Source organism: Sorex fumeus, unplaced genomic scaffold (assembly GCF_029834395.1).
Source record: "Sorex fumeus unplaced genomic scaffold, SorFum_2.1 ptg000044l, whole genome shotgun sequence".
NCBI classification, from domain to species: Eukaryota; Metazoa; Chordata; class Mammalia; order Eulipotyphla; family Soricidae; genus Sorex; species Sorex fumeus.
In genome coordinates, this window is record NW_026606101.1 from 71,354,518 (window position 1) to 71,378,947 (window position 24,430).

The 24,430-nt window shown below is 58.1% G+C and overlaps 1 protein-coding gene across 1 annotated transcript; it reads left to right on the plus strand.

Moving 5' to 3' along the window:
* The first annotated feature begins 933 nt into the window (after positions 1–933).
* Positions 934–19,651, plus strand: CLRN1 (clarin 1). Its single transcript, XM_056122076.1, has 3 exons — positions 934–1,186; positions 12,090–12,269; positions 19,386–19,651. The coding sequence occupies exons 1-3, from the start codon at positions 934–936 to the stop codon at positions 19,649–19,651; spliced, it is 699 nt and encodes a 232-aa protein (XP_055978051.1).
* Positions 19,652–24,430: the final 4,779 nt, after the last annotated feature.

A 24,430-nucleotide genomic window follows, 5' to 3' on the forward strand; every position in this document is an offset into this window, starting at 1 on the left:
TTAGGTGTGGGGCTGGAGCGATAGCACAGCGGGGAGGGCGTTTGCCTTGCACATGGTTGATTCTGGTTCGATTCCCAGCATCCCAGATGGTCCCCTGAGCACCACCAGGAGTAATTCCTGAATGCAGAGCCAGAAGGTAACCCTTGTGCATCACTGGGTGTGACCCAAAAAGTTAAAAAAAAAAAAGATTTACTCCTGGCTCTGCACTCAGGAATCACTCCTAAAGGGGCGACCAGGAAGCTTCCAAAAGCCCCACACGGGGTGCTGGAGATGGAACCCAAATTGTCTGCACACAGGGCCAGCTCCAGCTCTGGGAAATTACATTTTCCAAAAGCAAATGCCCTTACCTCTGTCAACACTCTTCTCCTTCCCCTACCCAGAAATGAGGAAGGGAGGAAGGGAGGAAGGGAGGAAGGGGGAAAGGAGGGAAGGAGGGAAGGAGGGAAGGAGGATGGAAGGAAGGATGGATAGAAGGAAGGATGGAAAGAAGAAGAAAGGAAGGAAGGAAGGAAGGAAGGAAGGAAGGAAGGAAGGAAGGAAGCAGGGAGGGAGGGAGGGAGAAGAGAGAGCAGCTCAGCTCAGCCTGAGTCGGGACCATGTGCCCCTGCCCCAGGGCGCCCAGGTGCAGCCCACTGGGAAACCTGGACAGCACAGGGAGCCCCAGGCGGGGAGGGGGCCCGATCACGTTACCAGCGCAGGGAGCCTCCATCTGTCATCCTAGACGCTGGTTACCAAGCGACACGAGACCAGAGCCTCGGAGCGTCTTGCCAGAGTTTCCGTCCCGAGCCTTAGTCCAGAGATGATGGCAGAGTGGGAGGCGACGGGGCCCCAGGTCCCCCAGGGCCGGCCTCTGCTCTGAGCCTCAGCGCCCGCCAGCCTCCCTGATGCCCGGGGCGGCCCCCCGGCCTCCCGGGCCTCGCCGTCCCCCCGGTCATGCCCAGCCAGCAGAAGAAGGTCATTTTCTGCACGGCCGGGGTGCTGAGCTTCGCGTGCGCCCTCGGTGTGGTGGCGGCGCTGGGGACCCCGCTTTGGGTTCGAGCCACCTTCCTCTGCCAGACCGCGGCTTTGCTGGTCAACGCCTCAGGCCCGGAGCTGGACAAGTTCGTGGGCGAGCTGCAGTACGGCCTCTTCCACGGGCAGGGCGTCCGGCAGTGTGGCCTGGGCGCCAGGCCCTTCCGCTTCTCGGGTAAGTCTGGCCCCATTTCCAGGGGCCTCCACCCGCATCCACCCTCTCAAGTACCTGCGACCCCTTGGGTCACGGCCTCCGGGCTTTTCAAATGATTCTTCCCCCCTTTTATCTGTTTCACCCTGGCGAGTTTCATATGATTTATGAACTTCGACGCCACCAAACCTCTGGACAAGATAAGCTCTTAACGGCGCTGAAATAGGAATATTTATGTGCCTTATAAAGGCTGGAGTGATAGCACAGCGGTAGGGCGTTTGCCTTGTACGCGGACGGCCCAGTCAACCCGGGTTCAATTCCTCTGCCCCTCTCGGAGAGCCCGGCAAGCTACCGAGAGTATCTCGCCCGCACGGCAAAGCCTGGCAAGCTACCCGTGGCGTATTCAATGTGCCAAGCACAGTAACGAGTCTCACAATGGAGACGTTACTGGGCCTGCTCCAGCAAATTGATGAACAACAGGAGGACAGTGCAGTGCAGTGCTTATAAAGGGCAGGAGCGGGAGAAATCCAGAAGCTGTAAGAGAGCCTCAAAGTTTTGAAGGGAAAGGCTGGCCGTGTTTGGGGGCTACTCCTGGCTCAGGGGTCATTCCTGATGGTGAGAGAGGTCAAACAGGGGTCACATGCCTGCAAGGCAAGAGGCTGCATTCTGGCCTATGTCTCCCGGGTCCCAAATTTTGTTCTTTAAACAGGAATCAGTGGGAAAGTCTGGGCCTGGCTTGTCTGAGGCCTGGGTTTGGTTCCCAGCGTGCCAAAGAGTGAAAAATAAACTACAGGGGCCAGAGCGATAGTACAGCAAGGAGGGCGTTTTCCTTGCACACGGCCAACCCGGGTTTGGTCCCCGGCATCCCATATGGTCCCCCCAAGCACTGCCAGGAGTCATTCCTGAGTGCAGAGCCAGGAGTAACCCCTGAGCATCACTGGGTGTGACCCAAAAAGAAAAAACAAAACTAAACTACCGTTTTAAAACACAGTGATAGGAGACTGGTGAGCTTTCTTCACCAATCCAACCTGCCTGCAACTTGCCTGGGATGCTGGCCTTCTGTCTACCTGCAAAGACCTTTCCCTTCCAGACGATACATCCTATTCCTTCTTCTTTCTCTTTTTTTTTTTTATAACCAATTCGAAATCACCAGGCTATAGAAATTTCAAGTGATCAGCTGTGCTAACTTGGAAGGAAATAGATGCCTATTTAGTGTAGAAAATTGCAACTGATTGACCTCCAAATCCTGGAGAGAGCAAAAGACCAATTTTTTTTCTGGTTGCAATTTTTCGTGTGTGTGTGTGTGTGTGTGTGTGTGTGTGTGTGTGTAACGGAAGCATTCTCCAGCAATATTTATAACCTGTTTATCTTATGAGAATTTAGGGGGGGAAATTACCATGTGAATAGGCAACTCATTAAATGAAAATTAATAAGAAGTCATTTGTTATATCTCTCACAACCCACATTCAGAAATTATTATTATTTCAAAAGGGCTGGATTGGAACAATCTTATGAGGCACAGTCAGTAAATTACGGCATAAATCACTCTTCAGGAAAGGCAGTCACCAACTGAGGCATTTAAAATGAATTACTATTTTGCCTTATTTTTTTTCCTCCAGCATAGGTAGAAGCCTAAATTAATTGAATTTATTATTAACATATGCGGTGTCTAATTAAATTTCGGGGCTGGTCTATTTATACGTCTGTACCGTCCCTTCTTACTTGGAAACCACACCAGCCTGGGTTCACGGAGGTTATTAAGGGATACGAATTTTCACAGGGTCCTAGAAGATCCCCAAGAATTACTTGTCGTCTTTCAAGGAATGAGCATCAGGATTTTGCGCTCACTGAGAGCCAGGGTGGAGCAGGGAGACAGTCACGTGATCCACCGCCCTGTTTGCGCGTGGGCCAGACAGGAGTGAATGACTCCGCGCATGGGTCCCAGCAACAGAGACTGGTTGAGACAAACGGGTGCAGACAGGGGCGCGTCGGGAGTCTCGGGGGACTCTGCAGGGGGATGGCGAGAACCTGACTCCCATCGGGGCCATTTCCGGAACGCTGATCTTGTGGCTCTTGACACAGCCTGGTGGCCCACAGGTGCCTGTCCCGGCTCCCTGGACCCTCCCCCTGGCCCTCCCTCCGGAACACGACCCCAGGGCTGTGGCGGCCTGGCCCTGCCCACCAGGCTGCCATGCTCAGTCCTGAGCCTCGCTGACCTTCCAGAACAGCCGCTGTCCCTGGGACCCTCCACGTTATCCCCTGGTGGAAACCTCCCAGAGCTTTCCCTGAAAGAGGAGCCCGCCCCCAACGGAGTCCCACACACATTCAGGCTGCATTCACACACACACACACACACACACACACACAGTCACACATACACAGACATAGATACAGAGACACACAGACACAAAGGAGCATGGGGCTGGAGCCATTGCACAGCGGGGAGGGGTTTGCCTTGCACGAGGCCGACCCGGATTTAATCCCGGGCATCCCATATGGTCCCCTGGGCACCGCCAGGAGTAATTCCTGAGTGCATGAGCCAGGAGTAACCCCTGAGCATCGCCGGGTGTGACCCAAAAAGAAAAAAAAAAGGAGTCAGGAGCAACCTCTGAGCACCTCCAGGGGGCTTCAAAACAAGCAAGAGTCTTTCGGGTGGAACAGGAGAGAAACCTGGGAAAACTGAACTAAACAGCGCCAGAGGGTTCCCAGGGGGCTGGCCAGTGGAGGCGGCCAGAGACACAGACACAGACACACACAACACACAGACACACGCTGTGTGCTCAGGTGGGCCGGGTCAGTGCCTCCTCAGCGATGAGCCTCAGAGCCTGCGCCCCGTCCTCCCCTGGGCAGCAAAGCCTCCCCAGCCTCATCTTCCCGCTCAGATGCCCCCACCCGGTCATGCCATCCCCTGGCCTGGCACCCCCTAGGGAGGAGCATCCTCCTGTCAGTGCAGGGGCTTCCACCCCTTTACTTCCTCCATCTGACTGGCTGGTTCTCTTCCCCCCGCGGGCCCCTGATTCTGGGTCCAGAGGCCCCGAAGTCCTGCCCAACACAGCCACTCAGGGGCCTGCGGGACTGTGGCCTCCCTACCCAGCACTGTGAGGGGGGGGCTCACACTCCCACTGCATCACCTATAGAATTTTAATTATATTTCACTCTAAATGCAGCCACAAAATACTTTTTAAAAAAACAAACAAAAACAAAATGGGCAGTTTGGAGCCCCGTGCACGTGGGCGACCTTCTGCTTGGGCAGTTTGAAAGTCCGAGGAGTGTCCTCGAAATATGACACCCCGGAGTCTTGGCACCTAACAGCCGCCCCCTCCCCGCCAAGGCAGCTCACCGAGCTCACATGAGAAGTGCAAGGCGTCTCAGTCCAGGAGCCAGGAGCGGGGAACGGAAAGTGCGACCTTCCTGGGTCTCAGCTTGTGACTTTTGTCATGCTTGAGGCCACAGAACGTTGGTCGAAATGTCAGCGTGACTTTTCTCACCTCCTATTTCCGGGGTGCAGTTTCGTGACCCCGGGAGGCACCTGACCCCAAGGGGGGCTGGGATGCTGATGCAGCTGTGTGAGCCAGCAGGTGGCTTCTCAGATGTACGTGGGGGCACAGCCATTGGCTCTCTGGGTCACCTTGTCAAAGTCAGAGGTCCCAGGCCCAGGCTGCTGCCCGGGATGCATGGGGCACACATGGTGGCAGCAGGGTTCGAACTCACCATGACCAGACGCTGGCAAGGCAGGAGCTGGAGCCACTGGCCCACACGGAGGTGCTCCTGGTGCCTCTGCTAACACTGCTGCCTCCCCTTCCTCTGTGCGGCTGCGATCAAGAGGGAAAGTGATCTGTGGGCCCAGAGGGATAGCTCGGGGCCAGGAGGTGGGGGAGGGGAGGCAAGGACTTTGCCTCCAGCCCTGGGTCCCCCAGCACTGCACCGCGTGGCTCTGGTGGCCCCTGAGAGAGGCACCTAGGGCCCCAGCCCTGCGCCACCAGGCCTGGCTGGCTGCGCATCAGCAGGTGCTGGAATGATCTGGAAGCTCACCCAGGTGGATCCAATGTGCAGTCAAGGTCGGAGGGGCAGCGGCCAGGAGTCCAGGGCGGGGGGCACGAGGGTGACAGGGCCAGTTTCTGCCGGTGAGGAGGCCCCTGGTCAGACACCCGGAGGACTGACACGTCCCCTTCCATCTGCTCATTCGAACTATGGGACCACACCCAAGGGTGCTCGGGGCTCACACCTGGCTTTGCTCCTGCTGCTCTGTGGTGTTGGGGTGCATGGGGCCGGCTGTGCCAGGCCAGTGCCTTCTCTCCAGGGCTTGCTCTCAGACCCTTTTCTCCCTTTTGGCACGGACTTCCGGGCAAGTTTCACACACACACGCGCGTGCACACACACACACACACACACACACACACACACACGTCCACCAGGTGGCAGGGGCTGCCCAGCCCTGAGGCTCCTCCACCCTGGCCCCACCGCGGCCTGGACAACTGTCGAGCTCCACTCTGCGGAGAGGCCCCCGACCGGAGCCCACAGGGTCCCCGCCATCACAGAGACTCCTTGGGGGCAGGTGGGCGCCAAAGGGAAGGGCGGGTATGAGCTAAGCAATGAAGCGCCAGCCCAAGGTCCCCCTCGCCGTCTCGTGCACCCTCTGGTCTGGGGGCCACGGCGGCTGGTGTGGCAATCTGAGAGCCAGAGAGTCTGTCTGACCACCGCAGCCTGAGGACTCCTCCAGGGACGCTGGGACGACACGGAGGGACATACGCGAGCCTCCTGGGGTCCCCTGCTCCCCCCCGCTTGGTCCTGAGCTGAGGACAGGCTCTTCCGGCCCACCAAGGGCCCGTCCACCCGCGTTGCTCCGGGAACAGACGCTCCTGCCACCCTCCGCCAGGACACCGGGCCATGACAACAGGCGTGCATGGAGGGCGCCACGGAACCCGCCCGCCCGGAGCTCTCCTGTGGCCTCAGATTCATTTTGGTCCCTGCCCAGGTGCAGCACTGAGCACAGGGAACGTTCATGGGTACACGTGACACGTGTTCCTGATGCCCAAAGCAGTACTGCCCCCCCTGCCCAGCTGCCTTCGGACCCAGGGGACCCTGCCTGCTCGCTGCCCATTGTGCTGTGGGGGTGCCCAGCCATCCAGCCCCCCAGCTCCGAGCGGCCTGAGACGCCCTAAGTGACCGCCTGCTTCCAGACACGCAGGACAGGTCCTGGCGGCTCGGCTGAGGTCGGGACAGGATGAGAGATGCTCCGAGGCGTGGGGGTGAAGCGGAACAGCAGGACCCAGCGGAGAGAAATCAAAGTCGTCGCCAGGCAAACGGCATGAAAGCCGCACGTCCAGAGACATCAAATCAAACACCGATTAACGGCGAGCAACAAAGCAGCGCCCTCGCAGTTAGTGAAGACAAGCCGTCTCCCACGCTCAGCGCGTGCCAGCGGTCCACTAACAGCAGGAAGGGCTGCGTGGAGGAGGACACGCTCCCTTCGCGGGGTCTCCAGCCAGCGCCTCTGCAGCTGCAGCCCTCTCGGACCCGGGGCCAGGTGTGAGAGGTGAAAGCGGGGTCCAGCCCACCGGGGGCCCCGAGGAAGTAGTTTTGAATAACTGAGCACATGCGTGGGAGCTCGGCTTGCACTGGGCTCTGTCCAGAACAAACAGGTCTGGACAGCACAGGGCCGCCCCACGGGCGCCCGGACACCCAGCGGCTGCTCCAGGCAGGGTCAGCCCCAGGACACTACCACCCTCCAAAGGCGGCCCCTGAGGTCACAGGAATGAAGGGCTGTTGGGACCCTGAAGAGGCCACTGAGACTATGGAACCAGGCAGTTGGCACCGACAGTACAGGGGCACAGGTGGCCCCCAGCCATTTGCACCAACAGTACAGGGGTGCAGGTGGCTCCTGGCCATTTGTGCTGACTTACAGGGCAAGGGTGCGTCCAGGTCATTTGCACTGACACACACACACACATAAAACATTGGAGAAAGCATTTGTGACAAAGACTTCTAAGATGTGACATCAGAAACAGAAAACAAGAAAACCTGATCAATGAGGCTTCACACAAGACCCTCTCTTCCAGGGAGGGGGAGGAAGCCCAAGCGGTGACAGGCTTCAGGGTTTCCGAGCGCGCTCTCTGCTGCGGACCAACATCCTGACCCCTGGGAATCTCAACACGGGAAGAGCAGCTGATGGGTTCAAAGTGCCGAGGCCCGGGCTCTGCGTGCGGACATCCCAGGTTCGACCACCAGCCCGCACAGTCCCCTGAGCACCACTGGGAGTGGCCCTTGGGCAAACCGTGGGTCACGGCACTCCCCCCTCCCAAGACGACGGAGAAACGGGGGCGCTGGGATCCGCTCTCTGGGATCTGTTCTCTGGGATCCACGACTTTGCTTTTTCCAGAACGACAGAGAGATGAACTAACAACCTGCAACGTTTGGATTGGCTGCTCCTCACTAGCGGATGCATTTCACAGTCATCCAGAGCTTCCCTTTGTTACTAAGTAGCTTTTTATCGGCCCCCTGTGCACCTCTGTCCATTTACCCTGGCATGTGAAGCATGGCCGTTTTGGGCTGCTTCCAGGGCTCTGGCAAAGGTGAACAAAGCCACTGCAAACATTTGCAGACAGATTTCTGTGCGGCTCCGCTTTTAATTCTGGTAGACAAACACAGAGGCACGGGACTGCCAGGGACGTGTCAAATCTGGGTTCTGCTAAGAAACAACCAAAGAAGGAAGGGAGGGAGGGAGGGACAGAGGGAGGGAGAGAGGGAGGGAGGGAAATAATCTGAATCTTCAAACACACACACACACACACACACACACACACACACACACACGTCGAAATGGATCACAGACTTAGATGTAAGCCTAAACAAAACGAACTCCAGAAGTAAAACATTGGAGAAGGTATTTGTGGCAGAGACTTCTAAGATGTGACATCAGAAAAAGGAGACCAAAAGAAAAACTGGTCAATGAGACTTCACACAAGAACCTCGCTTCAAACGGCGCTAAGGGAATGCGGAGGGGAGCCACAGGCTTGGGGAAAATCGCCGTGAGCTGCTGCTCTGCTGAGCGGCTTGTATCCAGCCCGGGGAAGACGGCCACGACCCGGGGAAACTGGGGTAACCCACAGCAAAAGCCCTGCAAGTGCCTGCGAGCACGGAACTCTTGGTCAAGGGTCCGAACCCCTGCTGCCCTGCATGTGCCGAGCACAAGCCTGGCAGCTCCTCTGTCTGCAGCACCCCCCCCCCCTCGCCGTGCTGCCAGAATTTCCAGATGCATTGCGGTCAGGTGTGCAGCATCCGAAAAGAACCAAGAAAAGAAATGACTCTAAATCACCTCAGAAGTGATGATGATGATGATGATGATGATGATGATGGTAGTGATGATGGATGGGATTGCTGGGATGTATACATACACACACACATACGCACGCACACACATACACACACATACACAACACACAAACACACATGTACACACACAAAACACACACACATACATAACACACATACACACATGCACACATGCACACAAACATGCACGCACACACACCCACACCCACATACACATACATACACATGCACACACATACACACATATGCACACATACGCACACACATACACTTACCCACATGCCACGCACACAGACACACACGCACACACAGACACACACGCACATGTATATGGAGCAAGTACACACATACAAAAAAGAGGCTCAAGACCCTTGGTTGTCTGGCAGACTCTGCACCTATTAAACGACTGGGGCCGGTCCCGCTGTCCAGCAGCTGTGCCTCGCATCTGTAGTTGGCAGGAGGCAAGACGCAGCTTGCGTCACCCCTGGGGGTGGGGGGGGGTCTCAGGAGGTCGGTCCTGCAGGAGCTGGGTTGTCAACTGGGGCACGCGGTTGGGCCTGCAGGGGACAGCAGGTGTGGCCTTGTGGGCGGGTCGCTGCACGTGGAGCTGGACGGGAATGCAGGTGTTGGGGGTGCACAACCTTCTGCTTCCGAACCCAGAGCATGGAGCCGGGCGGCAGCAGCGGGGCTGGGGCGGGCACCCTGCCTGGGAGAGGCCCAGCTGGACGCCTCCCTGACCCGTCCAGCACCGGGGACGGTCCTGGTGCCCTCCCCGCCCCCCACACTGCCTCGCTGTTGGGCCTGAGCAGCTCTGCACCCTCCGGCGGACCTGAGCAGGACCCAGGACCATCCATCCTGCTGGCCAAGCAGCTCTGGGCTCCCCGGGGACTGCCGGGCAGGCACCACCCCTCCAAAAAAAATAGGAACATAAAAGCAAGGCAGGTGATGGGACCTTGTGACCAGGTGATCTGGTGGCTGCACGAGCCTCGGGGGCAGCTACAGCAGGAAGGCAAGGCCGAGAAGCGCCAGGAGCAGGGACCGGGGGCAGGGAAGACCCCGCAGCCCGGGGGCTATTTTTTGGTCTTTTTGAGTCACACCCAGCAGTGCTCAGAGGTTACTCCTGGCTCTGCACTCAGGAATTGCTCCTGGCAGTGCTCGGAGGGCCGTATGAGATGCCAGGGATCAAACCCCGTCTGCCACATGCAAGGCAAATGCCCTGCCTGCTGTCCTATCACTCCAGCCCCCGGGAGGTCATTCTGGCGATGGCCACACTCCCGCTGTTCTCTGCAGACATCTGGGGGGCGGGAATGGTGAGGAGAGGGACAGTCGGCGGGCTGGGAAGATGGAGCCCAGGGACACTGGCTCCCGGGCAGAGGGACAGGCGCAGAGGCAGGAGACAGGGAGAGCCAGTAGCTGGGGCTGCCACTGTGAACAGCGAACCCCTCCTTCCTTTGCATTTTTCCTTTGCTGGGGGGGAGGGGGTGTGCAAGATGGCAGAGGAGGGGCACACCCAGCGATGCTCAGGGCTGACTCCTGGCTCCGAGCTCAGGGGTCGCTCCCGGCAGGGGTCGGGGACAGATCAAACCTGGTCAGCCCCAGGCAAGGCAAGCGTCAGGCCCACTCTCCTATCTCTCCAGCCCAAAGATAACATTTTTCCTGCTATGAACCCCGGCCACCTGCCAGCGTTCGGGCGAGTCTGCAGGGCTTGCTGGGCTCATGGCAGGCCCTCCCCAGGTAAGACTGTTCAGAGCCTTCCCACGTGTAGCAATTCTCAACCTCTAAGAGCAGCGGGGGCTAGAGCAATAGCACAGCGGGTAGGGCATTTGCCTTGCGCGCGGTCGACCCAGGTCCAGTTCCCAGCATCCCATATGGTCCCTCGAGCACCGCCAGGAGTGATTCCTGAGTGCATGAACCAGGAGTAAATCCTGTGCATCGCGGGGTGTGACCCCCAAAAATAATAAAAAACAATAATAATAAAATAAAATAAAAGCAGACGGATCTACCTCCTGGTTCCACAGCTCCCAATGCCATCCAAGGGACTGTCCACTTCTTGCCATAGCCAAGGACACCGTCTGAAATTACGCTAGCCACAGGAGGGAGGGTGGGGGTGGGGAGGGGAGGGGAGGGGAGGGGGAGGGAGAAGCAGGAAGGACAGTCCTAGACAATATCTACTATCCAGGCCATGTTCCCCTGGTCAGCTCAAGAAAGTCTCTTTCCAAATCACAAACCATAAATGCAAACAACCGTCATAGGCTACATTCTCTTAACACATCTCTGGGATCTCTTCTACTCTGGAACAGTCACGGGAAGCTTTGCAAAATGGGGTATTTTATGTATTTATCTGATTCCTTTTGCTTCGGCTTTGAAGGGCCACACCTGGAGTGCTCAGGGCTTAATCCTGGCTCTGTGGCAGGGATCACCCCTCAGGGGTGGGGGGAGGGCATCTGGGATTCCAGGGACGGAAGCAGGTCAGACCCATGCCACGAAAGTGCCTTGACCTGGGTACTATGTCACTGGCCCCTCCAAGGGACATTTATTATTTTTTATTTTATTTATTTTATTTGAATCTTTCTCCCTCTCTCCCTCCCTCTCTCTCCACCTCTCTCTCTCTCTCTCTCTCTCTCTCTCTCTCTCTCTCTCTCTCTCTCTCTCTCTCTCACACACACCCGTATTCCTGGCCCTGGGCAGGTGCATCAAGCAGTCACTGGACGGTGGTCTGGGGTAGGAAATTAGAGGCACTTGGCGTCTCCAGATGAGCACGAGCACGGCCAGGTCTGCACCCCTCCCCCACCCCGGGGTCCCACTCCCACAACCCGCTCACAAAGCACTGCATTTCCTCTATGAGTAAGAAAAACTTGCCCCCGAACACAGAAATCTCGAAATAGATTTGGCGTCGTTTTCTAAGTGGAAAATATTTCTGGCCTCACCAGAAATGATTTTCCCACAGTTTGTGCAACGTGAAAATAGAGAAGTTCAGTGCAAACACCCCATTCTTGGGCTGTGGGGTGAGCCTGGAGCCCTGGCAAAGGATGCAGAAAAGGCTCGAGTGGTGCAGACCTGGCCAGATCGCCCCAGTCGGAACCCACCTCCACCACGTCAGACAGATTGAGAGAGCAACAAAGACGGCCACCGAGAAACGCCAGGCCGGGTCTGCGCGTCCACACAGATGCCTGCAGGTTCCGGAGTCAGTCCCCGGTGATTTCAGAATTATAAATGACCCAAGGCAGAAACAAAGTCCCTCTCAAAGGCCCCCTTTGCTCATTTTTATAGCGACTTTTATTTTTTTTTTAAATAAAGCTCAGACGTCAACACTCTTGTTAATCTCCCACAAATGAGTGAGAATGTATTTATCTGAAAGATACGTTGATTTCAGAAGTTAAGGGGAAAGAGAAAGATCTATTTTATCTTTTTGTGTTGTTTTGGTTTGGTTTGGTTTGGTTTGGTTTGGTTTGGGGGTTGCACCCGGCTGTGCTCAGGGCTTACTCCCGTCAGGGACCATACGGGGTGCTGGTCGGACCCGGGCCAGCTCCGGCAGACCCCAGCTGCCCGCCACTGAGCACATTTCTCCCGGTCTGCTTTCCCCCCTCCCCCCCAGTCTTCCCAGATCTGCTCAAGGCCATTCCGGTGAGTGTCCACGTCAATGTCATCCTCTTCTCGCTGGCCCTCATCGTCCTGACCATGGTGGGCACGGCCTTCTTCATGTACAACGCTTTCGGCAAGCCCTTCGAGACGCTGCATGGGCCCCTCGGCTTGTACCTTCTGAGCTTCATTTCAGGTAAGGACAAAACTCTTCAAAGAGCTGAAGACCAAGTGTGTCCTTGAAGGCGCCAAACTGGCCATGACTGTGCTCTTAACTTAGAGTTAAGTATTGTGGTTCCTGGCCTGGCCCATTTCGATGCCAGGGCAGCTCACAGCTTGCCCTGGGTCCATCCAGTCCCTCGTTGGTACCCTGCTCTGGGAGTGCTAGGAACTCAGGGCAACTGAGGCTTAAGTCACTACGATGCCTAGGAGTAAATATTATTTTGGAGTCAACTAACTCCCATGTCACATAGCATAGCATCAATTGTCGTCCTGTGTCTGTACAAAAAGGACATTGAATGACATGAAGGAAAGAGAAAAGCAAGTAGGATTATTAGTGCCTGGTGGAATTGGGTGTGCCTCAGTTGCACTGTTGTGGGAGTGGCTCAATGAACCTTAAGCCCCCCCCCTCCCGTGGAAGCAGCAAAGACAACCCAGCGTTATCCAACACCGAGTGACAGCTCGACCCAAATGTCAAGTTCGATGGCATCTCTATGGACGATCAATGCAGCGCACCTGGGGTCTGAGTCTAATCTCCGCCTCTTTCTAAGGGGCCAGAGGGCAGGACGGGGGCAGGCCAGCAGCAGTGCAGAGTGAGGATGATGCAGCGTGTCTCGGTTCTTAGAACTAACAGTGCTCAGAGATCAGTCCTGGTGCTGAGGGTCGCCTGCGGGCTGGCTGCATGCAGGGCAAACTTTTAGACCACGGGATCCCATCTCTACATTAAGTATGTTTGAAGGAGAGATCATCAAACTACTCAGATGGCAGAGTTAAATTTTAGGAGTATGATTTTGGAAACAAACCAAATTTGGTTATGTGCATATAAACATAAAAATATAAAATATAGCACAGTGGGTTGGGTGTTTGCCTTGCACGCGGCTGACCTGGGTTCGATTCCCAGTATCCCATATGGTCCCCTGAGCAATGCCAGGAGTAATTTCTGAGTGTGGGGCCAGGAGTAACCCCTGTGCATTACCGGGTGTGACCCAGAAAGGAAAATATATGTGTGTGTGTGTGTGTATACACACACACACACACACACACAAATAATATTTACAGAATTGATACAGGCATTCCACAAACAGATGTAAAAACATATAGTTGTATAGAGACCTGAATATTTTATACCTATATATCTATATCTGTCTGACTACAGAGATATACATTAACTCATCTATAGCGACAACTGTGGTAATGGTTAATCTCTGAATGGTAAAATGATGGGTAACTCATTTTTTCTTACACTTTGTACACTTTCCAAACACCTGACAACATGCATTCATTTATTCATTATCCCTCGGCAAAAAAAAAAAAAAAATTACCCCTAAAGCCCAAATGCCAATGATTCACCAAATATCCGAGCTGCTGGATTCAGGCCTTTGGAGACGCAGCAGAATTTAGTGGGGAGGAAAACTCTAAACCCAGAAATTAGTTCATCGTCCCGAAAAAGGAAAGAAAAAGAAGAAAAAGAAGCCTCAGTCAACCCAGGTGAAGGCGAGATGGCAAAGAGCTCCCAGCTAGACACGCACGCGGGCGGCCCACTTTGGGTGTGGGGTCCTTCGTGGCACCCCACTCCCTGTTCGCGCAAACTCCACTTTGTGGTTTTTCCAGGAACAGGGCCAGGGCTGGGCTGGTCCTTCCAGATCCTTCTCTGAGTAGCACCCCCGCCACCTCCAGACCCAGGGGAGGGGACCATGACTACTGCCCACACCACCTCAGGTCAGCTCCAACCTCAGGGGTCACTGTGCCCCCCGCCCTGGTCCAGTGACTGCCTTGAATATGCTTCTTGGGGGTCGGGGTGGGTCTTTCCTCTGCCCCCATTGTGTCAATCAAACTCCTGCTTCACTCAGAAAAGGGGTCCTGCCGTCTTCTCCTGACTTGACAATCACGCCTGACAGCCCCCGGATGACCACGCTGAGAGTCGGACCTGAACCTTCCTTCCAGGCCCACCTGTCCGGCACAGCGGCCTCCAGCCAGGCCAGCAGGACACATGGGGAGACAAGTTAGAACTCGCGTGCAGACGGGCTAAGAAAGCGACAGCCCAGGGGCTTTGCACTGGGTGGGGCAGGAGGTGGGCACAGACCAAGGGGTGGGGGACGACACCCCAACCAAGGCTGAATTCTGCCGAAGGTCCGGTCTAGGAGTGGGTCTGGGTCACCCCCAGACCGAACAGGGCACTGGGGTGATCGTGAACGAACTCACCCAGGACAGCCAGGCTACCAAACAGCCCTGCTGGCAGGGGCAGGGCCAGTGGAGGAGGGTGGGTGTTGGTCTCTGCCTCTCTAGCTCCGTCTCTTCTCTCTCTGCAGCACCAAGAGCTGGTGTCTGGGGTCCCCCCAGTGCTCAGGGCTGTTCCTGGTGGTGCCAAGACCCACCAAGGTCACGGACTGCGAGAGCTTCGTCCCTGTACTTTCCCGCCCCACATCAGCACTATTTTATTTACCTTCACTTCCAGCTTCTGGGCCACCCCTGCGGTACTCTGGGGACCCTCTGTGGTGCAGGGATCAAACCCCCCAGGGCTGGCTGGGAGCAACGCAAGGCCCTGCCCTCCCCTCCGCACTACCTCTTCGCCACAAAGCTGCACTGTTTTAATGGGGGATCCAGGACTTCCGAGCAGAGGCTCTGAAAAGCAGCGAGTGGGTGGGGGGCCCACCCATTGCAGCCTCGGGGGGACTTGCCCAGAGACCAGCTCCCAGACCCCACCCAGACCCCCAGAAATTTGGAGCCTCGCCCCAGTCCGCCCACTGCCCCTCCCCCCACCCCAGCTCCCTGGAGCCTTGAGTGGCGGCACCCTGCATACCAGCTCTTGATGCTGAGACAAAGAGAGACAGAGACAGAGAGACAGAGACCCCCCCCTCCCCTGCACACACAAACACAAGGTGCATTGGCCGCATGGCCCGAGCACACTCTTCTGCTGCCCATTACAGGCCAACGCCCCTTTCAGACGCCGAGTGCATCATGAATGTTCCCTCACTGACTGATAATTCACGGGGACAGCTCCAGATCTCGCTGTTCTCTTCCGTCAGAAATTAACTAGGTCATCAAAATCATTACCACTCTCCCCCCCACACAAAAAAGAGCATGATTACCAGCCAGATGGGCAGGAAGTCAAACCCGCCGGGCTTGGTGTGAGAAAGACGCTGGACGTTGCTCGCACGGGAGAAACCAGCCCGGGCGTGAGGCCCTGGGTTCAAGCCCCAGCGCCACTAGAAGAAGATGATGCTCTTTCAGCCCCTGGTCGCGGGCCTGGCTCTAGGCCCTGGCAAGGCTGGGCAGGCTCCCGCGGGGCTCTCCCTGGACAACAGAGGGGACAGGCAGGGACAGGCCGGGGCCCCAGCTGAGCCGGGGCTCTCGGGTGCCCAGGTGACTGCGAGGGGGGGAGCTGCAGTGGCCTGGCTGGACATCAGGTGGCCACCAGCCCTTGGGTGAGCACGTGGGTGTCCTTGCTCTGCCCTTCCTGTCTGCCGAGCCCAGGGTGCCCCACTGCCCATGCATGTCCCCCCAAACACCCAGCGAGCCCCACAGCACCCCCAAAGTGAAGAGAAGAGAGAACCAAAGCCAAAGGGCACAGGGGCTGTGTCGGAACTGTCCCCTCTTCCGGGAAAAGTCTCGAAACTTCCCTTGGTATTGTTGGCATTATATGCAATAAAGATGGCCTGGGGTGGGGGAGGGAGGGAAGGAGGGAGGGAAGGAGGGAGGGAGGAAGGAAGGAGGGAAGAAGGGAAGGAGGGAAGGAGAGAAGGAAGGAGGGAGGGAAGGAGGGAGGGAGGGAGGGAGGGAAGGAGGGAGGAAGGAAGGAAGGAAGGAAGGAAGGAAGGAAGGAAGGAAGGAAGGAAGGAAGGGAGATAGGGAAGGAAGGAAAATGAGGGGAAGGAGGGAGGGTCAGTGACAGGAGTGGTGGAAGGGGCCAGGGCATGTCCACGGTGGGTGTTAGCAGCTCTGAAAACAGTGACATGGAAAGGTCTGAGTGACAACATAGGGTCAAGGCGCTCACCTTGCATGTGGCCACCTCGGGTTTGATCCCTGGCAACCCACATGGTCCCTGGAGTCTGCCAGGAGTGAGCCCTGAGCACAGAGCCAGGAGTCAGCCCTGAGAACAGAGCCAGGAATCAGCCCCCAGCATAGAGCCAGGAGTCAGTCCTGAGCACAGTCAGGAGTTCGCCCTGAGCACAGAGCTGGGAGTCAGCGCTGAGCAGGCAGGCCACGCCAAGGACCCCTCCCGGTGACCTCTGGTCGAGGGGCCCTCAGTCTACCTCAGTAGGCCTCCATGGCTTCATGTCTGACGAGCCCCCTACACCCACCGGCACCCCATCACTGAGTGTGAGCGGAGGCTGGGGGTCTCCTGCAGAATGGAAGTGGGGGGATGGACGGGGGTTCCCGCGTTCCCTCACCCCTGCATGTGGTCTGCACGGTTGTGGGTGCTGGTGCATGCGAAACCCTGGCAGGAGGGGCGTCCTGAGCCCCCCAGCACCCGGACTTTCGGCAGGAGATCTGCAGCTCCCGGCCTGCCGGGCCGACAGGGCGAGCTCCCGGTGAGCGGGTTTCATGGGAGCTAAGCACACGGGCGAGCGGGCACCGAGCAAAGGAACGTGGCACGCGGCCCCGAGGCCCTTTGTTGCCTTTGCACAATGAAGGGATAAGAAGGCCACGCCAGGGAGCACGCGCCGGCTTTAAGCTGGGGATGCAGAAACAGGCACCGGGTCTGCTGACAAAGGCCTCGTGGGCTGAGGCTCCCGAAAGCTCCATCCGCGGATTATCGGGGCGGAGGAAAGGGGGGTCCCCTTCCTGCTCAGCCCAGCCTCCCCCACGCAGCCTCGACCTGGCTGTGGGGGCGGGGAGGGGTCACAGCACAGCAGCTCCCTAGAAGCGTCCACAGCTTCTCTCCAGAGAAAGGAGCCCCCCCGGGGGCCCCCAGCACCTCAGAACCACTTTTCTTTCTTTTTGGGGGGGTCACACCCGGCAACGCACAGGGGTCACTCCTGGCTCTGCACTCAGGAATTACCCCTGGCAGTGCTCAGGGGACCCTGTGGGATGCTGGGAATCGAACCCGGGTCCACCGCGTGCAAGGCAAACGCCCTACCAGCTATCGCTCCAGCCCCAGAACCACTTTTCTTTGTTGTTCAAGTCCCCTCCTGCGCCCGGGGCTGAGGAGTGAAGGCGAAGGAGCCCCGGGAAGCTCCCGGCCAGGCCCTGGGGGCTGCAGTACCTGCGTTTGTAGAAGGCCTTTACGAGACCTGGACAAGGGCCAACGTCCCTGTTTGGGGTGTCTGGGGCAGGCTGGGGTGAAGGGCTAATGGGAGGGGCTCGCAGGGGGAAGGATGTTACAATCCCAGGGAGAGGGCGGGGAGATGGACCTGGGGGAAGACTAACTAGTCTTGCAGGCAGCAGCCAATGCTGGTTCGGACCCTCTGCACCCCTGATGGTCCCTTGAGCACTACCACGAATGACTTGGAAGCACGGAGTAGTCCCAAGCACTGCCTGGTGTGGCCCAAAAACAACACACTGCCCCCCCCCAAAAAAAAAATAAAAGAAAGGCACAGGGAGGTCCACCACGTAGCATCTGGGTTGGTGCTACAGTGCTCAGTGAGCACCGTGGCTATTAGAGACTGAACAGGGGCCTCAGTCATGGGCTGGTTTCACATGGGGGGCGGGTCCTGAGTCCGGAGCCTAAATGGGTTATTTATATATTCATTTACTTTATGTGGGGGTGGGGGTCACACCCAGTCATGCTCAGGGCTTACTCCCGGCTCTGCAGTCAGGAATCACTCCTGGCCGTGCTCAGGGGACCATAGGGGATGCCAGAGACTGAACCCAGGTCAGCCCCGTGCAAGGCAAGCGCCCTCCCCACTGTCCTGTGGCTCTGGCTCAAACCTGGGTCGCCCCAAGGACGTGTCAGCGAGTGTCCACTGATGGACGCCTGCTGTGGTGGGCCCCACGCCTCCCGCCCTACGCCCCTGAGCTGCCCACCTGAGCCTGCAGCATCCCAGTCTCCTTGTTCAGGAAGGGCCCAGATAAATCCCCCTAGAGCTAAGGGGACGCGGAGACCAGGACACAATCAATCCCATCGAGCAAGTGGCCAGTGGGGGGGTAATTAGAACAGGCCAAAGAACTAAGAGGCTCACCCCCCTCTCCCCTGAAAGCTTCGAGCGTAAGCGCCACGGCCAGCCTATGAGGGACTAGCTGAGGGTTAGGGCGCCCCCACGCCCACCTTCTCGATCTTCCTTAATATCAGGCGACCGCCTTTCTGAGGCCACTTGGCCCAAGGTGTCTGCGGGAGCTCCAGCCATTGCACCAAGTTCGGTGGCAGTAAGGAACAGGGGGCTGTAAGGGCAGGCCAGGAGCTTGTGCAGACAGAGGCCCCCCAACACGGAGCCTCATTAGCACAGCGACCAGAGAACACAAAATAGCCCCAAATCCGGGCCAGTTGTGAATACAAAACATCCTTCTTATCGCGAGCCTTCCTTGCCTTCTGCCACTTCCTGCAAAGCTGCAGCAGTCGGCTCCCATCCATGGCCTTATGCGCGGCCACACTGTGTGCCGATGAGGCCGAGTGACCTGCGAATCACTGAGAAACAGTCAGTTGCCTCTCCTGCAGCACTGGACAGCAGCCACCCAGAGCCATTTCCCTGCTCCCCAAGCCACTCGTGGGCACCTTGCAAGCTCTGTCGTGTCAGCTCAGCCTGACCCGCCACTGGCCTTCCTCGTCCCTCAGTCACGCGGTGCCAGCCCAGGTCAGAGGTGCCATCTGACCTGCCCCATTTTCTATAAACAGATGCCAACGAGGTTGAAGTGGAGGTTAAGACTCGTTTTTCCAGGGCTGGAGCGATAGCACAGCGGGTAGGGTGTTTGTCCTGCACGCGGCCGACCTGTGTTCTATTCCCAGCATCCCAGATGGTCCCCCGAGCACCGCCAGGAGTGATTCCTGAGTGCAGAGCCAGGAGGAACCCCTAAGCATCGCTGGGTGTGACGCAAAATAAAAAGAGGCTCTCTCTTCCTCGCACCCCTTCCCCGGGGAAATGCTGGTGTGAGTCTGCTCCCCCCACCATACCCCTGCCCACGCTCCCACACGGCCTGTCTGTTCTCTTCTATGCAGCTTCCTGCGGCAGCCTTGTCATGATACTGTTTGCCTCGGAGGTGAAGATCCATCACCTGTCGGAGAAGATCACCAACTACAAGGAAGGGACTTATGCCTACCGGACTCAGAGCGAGAGCTACGCCACCTCCTTCTGGGTCGTTTTCATCTGCTTCTTCGTTCACATTCTCAACGGGCTCCTGATTCGACTGGCCGGGTTTCAGTTCCCTTTCACAAAATCCAAGGATGCGGAGACGCCTAACGTGGCCGCGGACCTCATGTACTGAGAGAGAGGCGCGCCTGTCTCCACCTGGGCTGAGACCATTCGTTCTGTCCACCCTGAGAGGTCCCATGTGGGCATGAACACGTGCGGAGCCGGCCACAGGCCACGTGGGAAGGTGACGGGCTGGGAAGGCAGAAAGACGGTACTGGACAGCCGCTTTGCCTGATGGGAATCTCTGCACCCAGAAGTCAAGGAAAGAACTGGGAGAGAGGGAGAGAGAGAAAGAGAGAGAGAGACAGAGAGACAGAGACAGAGATAGAGAGAGGAGAGAGGAGAGAGAGACAGAGACAAAGAGACAGAGACAGAGAGAGATAGAGAGAGACAGAGAGGTCATTCCTCCCAACACCTGCAGAGACAGGTCGTGTTAGTGGTGGTGGAGAGAGTCTAACCCACACCAGCGCCCCTCGGGTGGGCCTTCTAGCTATGCCCACAGACACCACCCACCGTGGTCGCTTTCCTAAACGGAGGGAGCCCCAGGTGATGGCGCGGAAGCATCCCGGCCTCTTCCCCCAGAGCCCCTTCAAAGCGGGGTCTGACGGCCTAGCATCCACTGCACACCCTGCAAGCCTCCCGCGATGGCGGGGATGGATCGGAGCACCCACGGGGCAGACACATGCACACTCAGCCCCAGGCGCAGCCGGCAGCAGGGCCACGTGTCCTCACACTCACTCCCGAGCACAGTGCTGGGGTCCGGGTGGGGCTACGCGGGGCTCGCATCACCGGGGTTCGTGTATTTTCACCAGGACCCGGGCTGGACGCGGCCTGCAGGGGGACAGCGCCGGGCCCTGGACTCCCCCGAACCCTCACCTGCTCCCCAAGAGAGGCAGTGTGGGCTGTTCTAGAGGGGCCCATCCGGAGCCTTGCTGGCGGGGCCCGCTCGGGGGGCTTCCGGGGCTGGTGCTGTTCTGCAGCCAGGTGGGCTCCAGCCCTGAGCCCCTTCCAGCCCCCTCCCCTGGCCTCACCAGCCCACGGCAACGCTGGTCGGTTTAACAAAGGGGCTGGGGGCAAAGGGAAAAACCTGGGCAGGCCTGAGGCTGTGTTCAGATGACCCCACTTCCCCCCTAAAGTGTCCACCAAGAGATGTCCACACTGTCGCTGCCCACGTCAGGTCACCAGACCCGCCTGCGGGGCTCTCAGGTGGACTTTCTGGACAGTCCAAGCCCACCTTAAAGGGCCAGTGCTCCCCACAGGAGCTCCTGAGGGGCCGTGAGTCACCTGTAGGCTCAGACCCGGGTGGGAAAGGCTTTGTGCTCCACGTGGGGGGTTGGGGTCTGTGTGGGGGCTGCATCCCCCCAGCGCCCGGATGGAACCCCCGGCCAGGCTGGTGCTTCCAGCCCAGGCCCTGGTTTATGGGAGCGCGAGCGGGAGCAGATCTGGGGACAGCACCTCTGTCCCTTGTCCCTAGTCCTGGAAACACCTGGGCCTCGGAGTCCCCAAAGCCTGGTGAGGAGTGGTGCTAGAGGGAGGGTCACCGAGCACTCCAGGGGCGAGTCCCGCAGGAAGCAGGAGACCTCAGTGCTCCAGTGTCCACGTGGTCCTGGGCTGGCCTGGCGGGGTCACAGCTCTGCTCTGCGGGCCCTGCAGTCCCGCGTCACTTAGGCCTTCTCTGACAGAGACGGGGCCCGGGCCAGACCCCGAGGGACGTGGGTGCAGGCATGTGCTTTTGTGGCCAATGGGCATGCACGCACACACAAGCACACACACACACACAAGCACACGCATGCACACACACATACAGGCGGACACTGACAGACACACACAGATGGAGACACACACACAACACAGATGAACACACACAGATGGACACACATAGGTGGACATACACAGAGACACACACACCACACAGATAGAGACACAGATGGACACACACAGACACACACACACCACACAGATGGACACACACAGACAGGCATGTCAGACAGGCACGTGCGCGCACACACACACACACACACACACACACACACAGCTTCTGCTCTGAGGCCTGGGGCAGAGAATGAGCGGCCTCGTATCCCCTGCTGACTTCCGTTTCCCAGTCTCCAGACCCCTGGTGAAGCTTCCTGAACCGACGCCGAGCCACACAGCACAGGTCACTTCCCGCCCTGACCGACCCTGGCACTTGGGCAAGGTCCAGAGGACGAGGCCACAAAAGTGGGCAGCTCCTGGCAGCCTGCAGTGGGGGTACCACGAGCGCCCCGGCATGCGGCGGCCAGCCCAGCTAACGGCCCGCGTCCACCCTGTGCCCCTCTCTAGGCACCAGCACGGCCGTGTCACTCACTGTCCCTGCGGCCCCCGTCCCTCTGGCCCAGTCTCCCCGCTGGACTGAACCCAGAGAGTGGATTTCCGAGCACGGGGAAGCCAGGAAACAGTTTTGCTGATCCCCTCTGGCTCCTTGCCACTGGACGGGTCCGGAGACCTTTCCCAGAACTGAAGAGGTTCTGCTCTCCTGTCGTTGGTGACATGGCACCCTGGGGCCACAGAGATAGGGGTGGGGGGCTGGGGTGCAGAAAGGAGTCGGGGAAAGGAAACGGGCCCTTGGGTCTGGGCTGAGGCCGAGAAGGACAGCCCTGCAGGATCCCAGCCTTCCCTCCTCAGCAGTGATCATCCAAGTTCTCGGGTGTTGCCCGTACAGACCCCGGCTAATCAGGAGAGAATTCTTTCGATTCTACAAATCACCAAGAAATCAGCAATTCTCCCCGTTTTAATTTCCACGGGATGCTCTAAGCCCGAGCCCTTGATTAGGTGATGCCGACAAACTGATTGGCAAGGCTCTGCAGGAGCTTCTCGCCTCTCCCGTCCCGGCCCGGGTCTCGGGCTGCCAACTGGCCGCTCCTGGTCCGGCGGCCCAACCTGCTCCTTCCTGAGAAGCTGGGGTGTGTGCGTGCGGGCGTGGCCGTGTTCCTGGGTAGGGGACGCCTGAACAAAGACTTCGGGTGGGTGTCGGGAGCCTGTCCTGGCAGGCAGTGGTACGAGGCCCTGACTTGGTTTACCCAATGTCCTCTGGGGGGGACATCAATGGAAACAGCAACAACAAAAATCCTTGCTTAGCAGAGACTGGATCCAAGGCAGAAGGACACCCCCTCCCGCTCAGGCTGATCCCCGGGATTCATTTGCCCCCGGGGAGAGAGAAACAAACTCCTTCCTCAAGGGGGTGGAGCCCATCTGATCTCTGAGCTGGTCGAGGAGAGGAAACTGGCTCTGCCCTTTGAGCTCACACAGTTCTTTTTGGGGGGAGGGGTGGTCACACCCAGCGGTGCTCAGGGGTTACTCCTGCTCTGAGTTGAGAAATTACTCCTGACGGTGCTTGGGAGACACATGAGATGCTGGGGATCGAACCCGTGTCAGCGGCGTGCAAGGCAAACCCCCTCCCTGCTGTACTATCACTCCGGCCCTCACACAGTTCTTCTGCCCAAAGCTTAAGCAGCTCCCCAGAGAGGGCAGAGCTCAGGGAAAGGGGAGGAAGAGTTTGGGGGGGGGATAACGGGGAACGCAAAGCCCAGCAAGTAGGGCCCAGCACGAATCTCACCCAACCCGGAAAGGAGTCCAGGAAGGAAGATGTTCTAGGGGGGTCTCCAGGCCTGCGGAGTCTCGGTCCCAAGAAGAGAGGACCGCCACCCTGGTTCCCAGCCCTGGGCTGAACCCGGGGACCAGTCTCGGGACCTGCCTCGTCTCGGGCCGACACGCTCGGGTCCTTGCCACACGCCAGGGCGCAGAAGCAGCACCGGGTTTCCGGGAGAATCTTCCCCGGCTAAGGAGGACCGTGGGCTAACGAGCCCGTTTCTGAACTTGGTAACGCTGAGTGGGCCGGCCCCACTCTGCAGCTCCGGGCCACACGTGGCAGGTCCTGGAACAAGCCGCAGGAGCTGGAGAGATGGTGTCGAAGGCACTTGCCTGGCCCCAACCATGGTTCAAGGCCCCAGCACGGCATAAGGTGCCCCTGAGCAGTGCCGAGGGTGACTCCCGAGCACAGACCAGGAAGAACCCCCGGGCACCACTGCTGGGGACCCAAATTCACCCCCCAGTGAGTAAAATCAAGACTGGGACCGGAGCGGTAGGACGGGGGGGGGGGAGCATTTGCCTTGCAGGTGGCTGACCCGGGTTCGATCCCCAACATCCCCATGTTCCCCTGAGCACCGCCAGAGGTGATCCCTGAGTGCAGTGTCAGGAACAACCCCTGAGCATCACCAGGTGCGACCCCACACACACAAACAAAAGAACAATAAATATTAAAAGCCGAGCTACGAATCTTAATTTAAATCACGTCATCAGTTCCATGACGTTTTATAACAGAGATTGTAACCCTTTAGCGTATCTAGCGCTTCACGACGCGGGAGGGTGCACCGTTCGGCTTCATGCCAGACTGTATCTTGTATTTTCACCCGCAGAAACACGTGAGAACCACCCCGCATCACAGCACCCCGCCCTCCCCCCACGGAGGGCTGGGCAGATCTGTTGGCCTGGGGGGCCAACGGGTCTGCTTGGGGAACCCCAACTTTCTCGTATCTTTATTTTGTGCAGCGGTCCCCTGAGGACCAGAGAGGTGCCTTCATTCACCCAAAGCCACCCAGCAAGGTGAGGAGTAAGTCTGAGCCCAAGGTCTGTAAGAGAGCCGAGCAGACAGAGTGTGGGGGCCAGGGCATACTGGGGCCACTGGACAGGCCACAGACAGGAGCCCATCATATCTAACCCACTGCCCCCTGCGGGACGCACGGGGGCCAGAACACCTGCTCCTCCCACGGCCAGCGATGTGGGGAGCAGAGCGAGCTTCCGGCTGGGGGCTGCTCCT

Coding starts and splice junctions, on each gene's coding strand:
- CLRN1 (XM_056122076.1), top strand. CDS start 934: ATGCCCAGCCAGCAGAAGAAGGTCATTTTCTGCACGGCCGGGGTGCTG. Junction 1,187..12,089: donor CAGGCCCTTCCGCTTCTCGG/GTAAGTCTGGCC, acceptor CCTCCCCCCCAG/TCTTCCCAGATCTGCTCAAG. Junction 12,270..19,385: donor CCTTCTGAGCTTCATTTCAG/GTAAGGACAAAA, acceptor TCTTCTATGCAG/CTTCCTGCGGCAGCCTTGTC.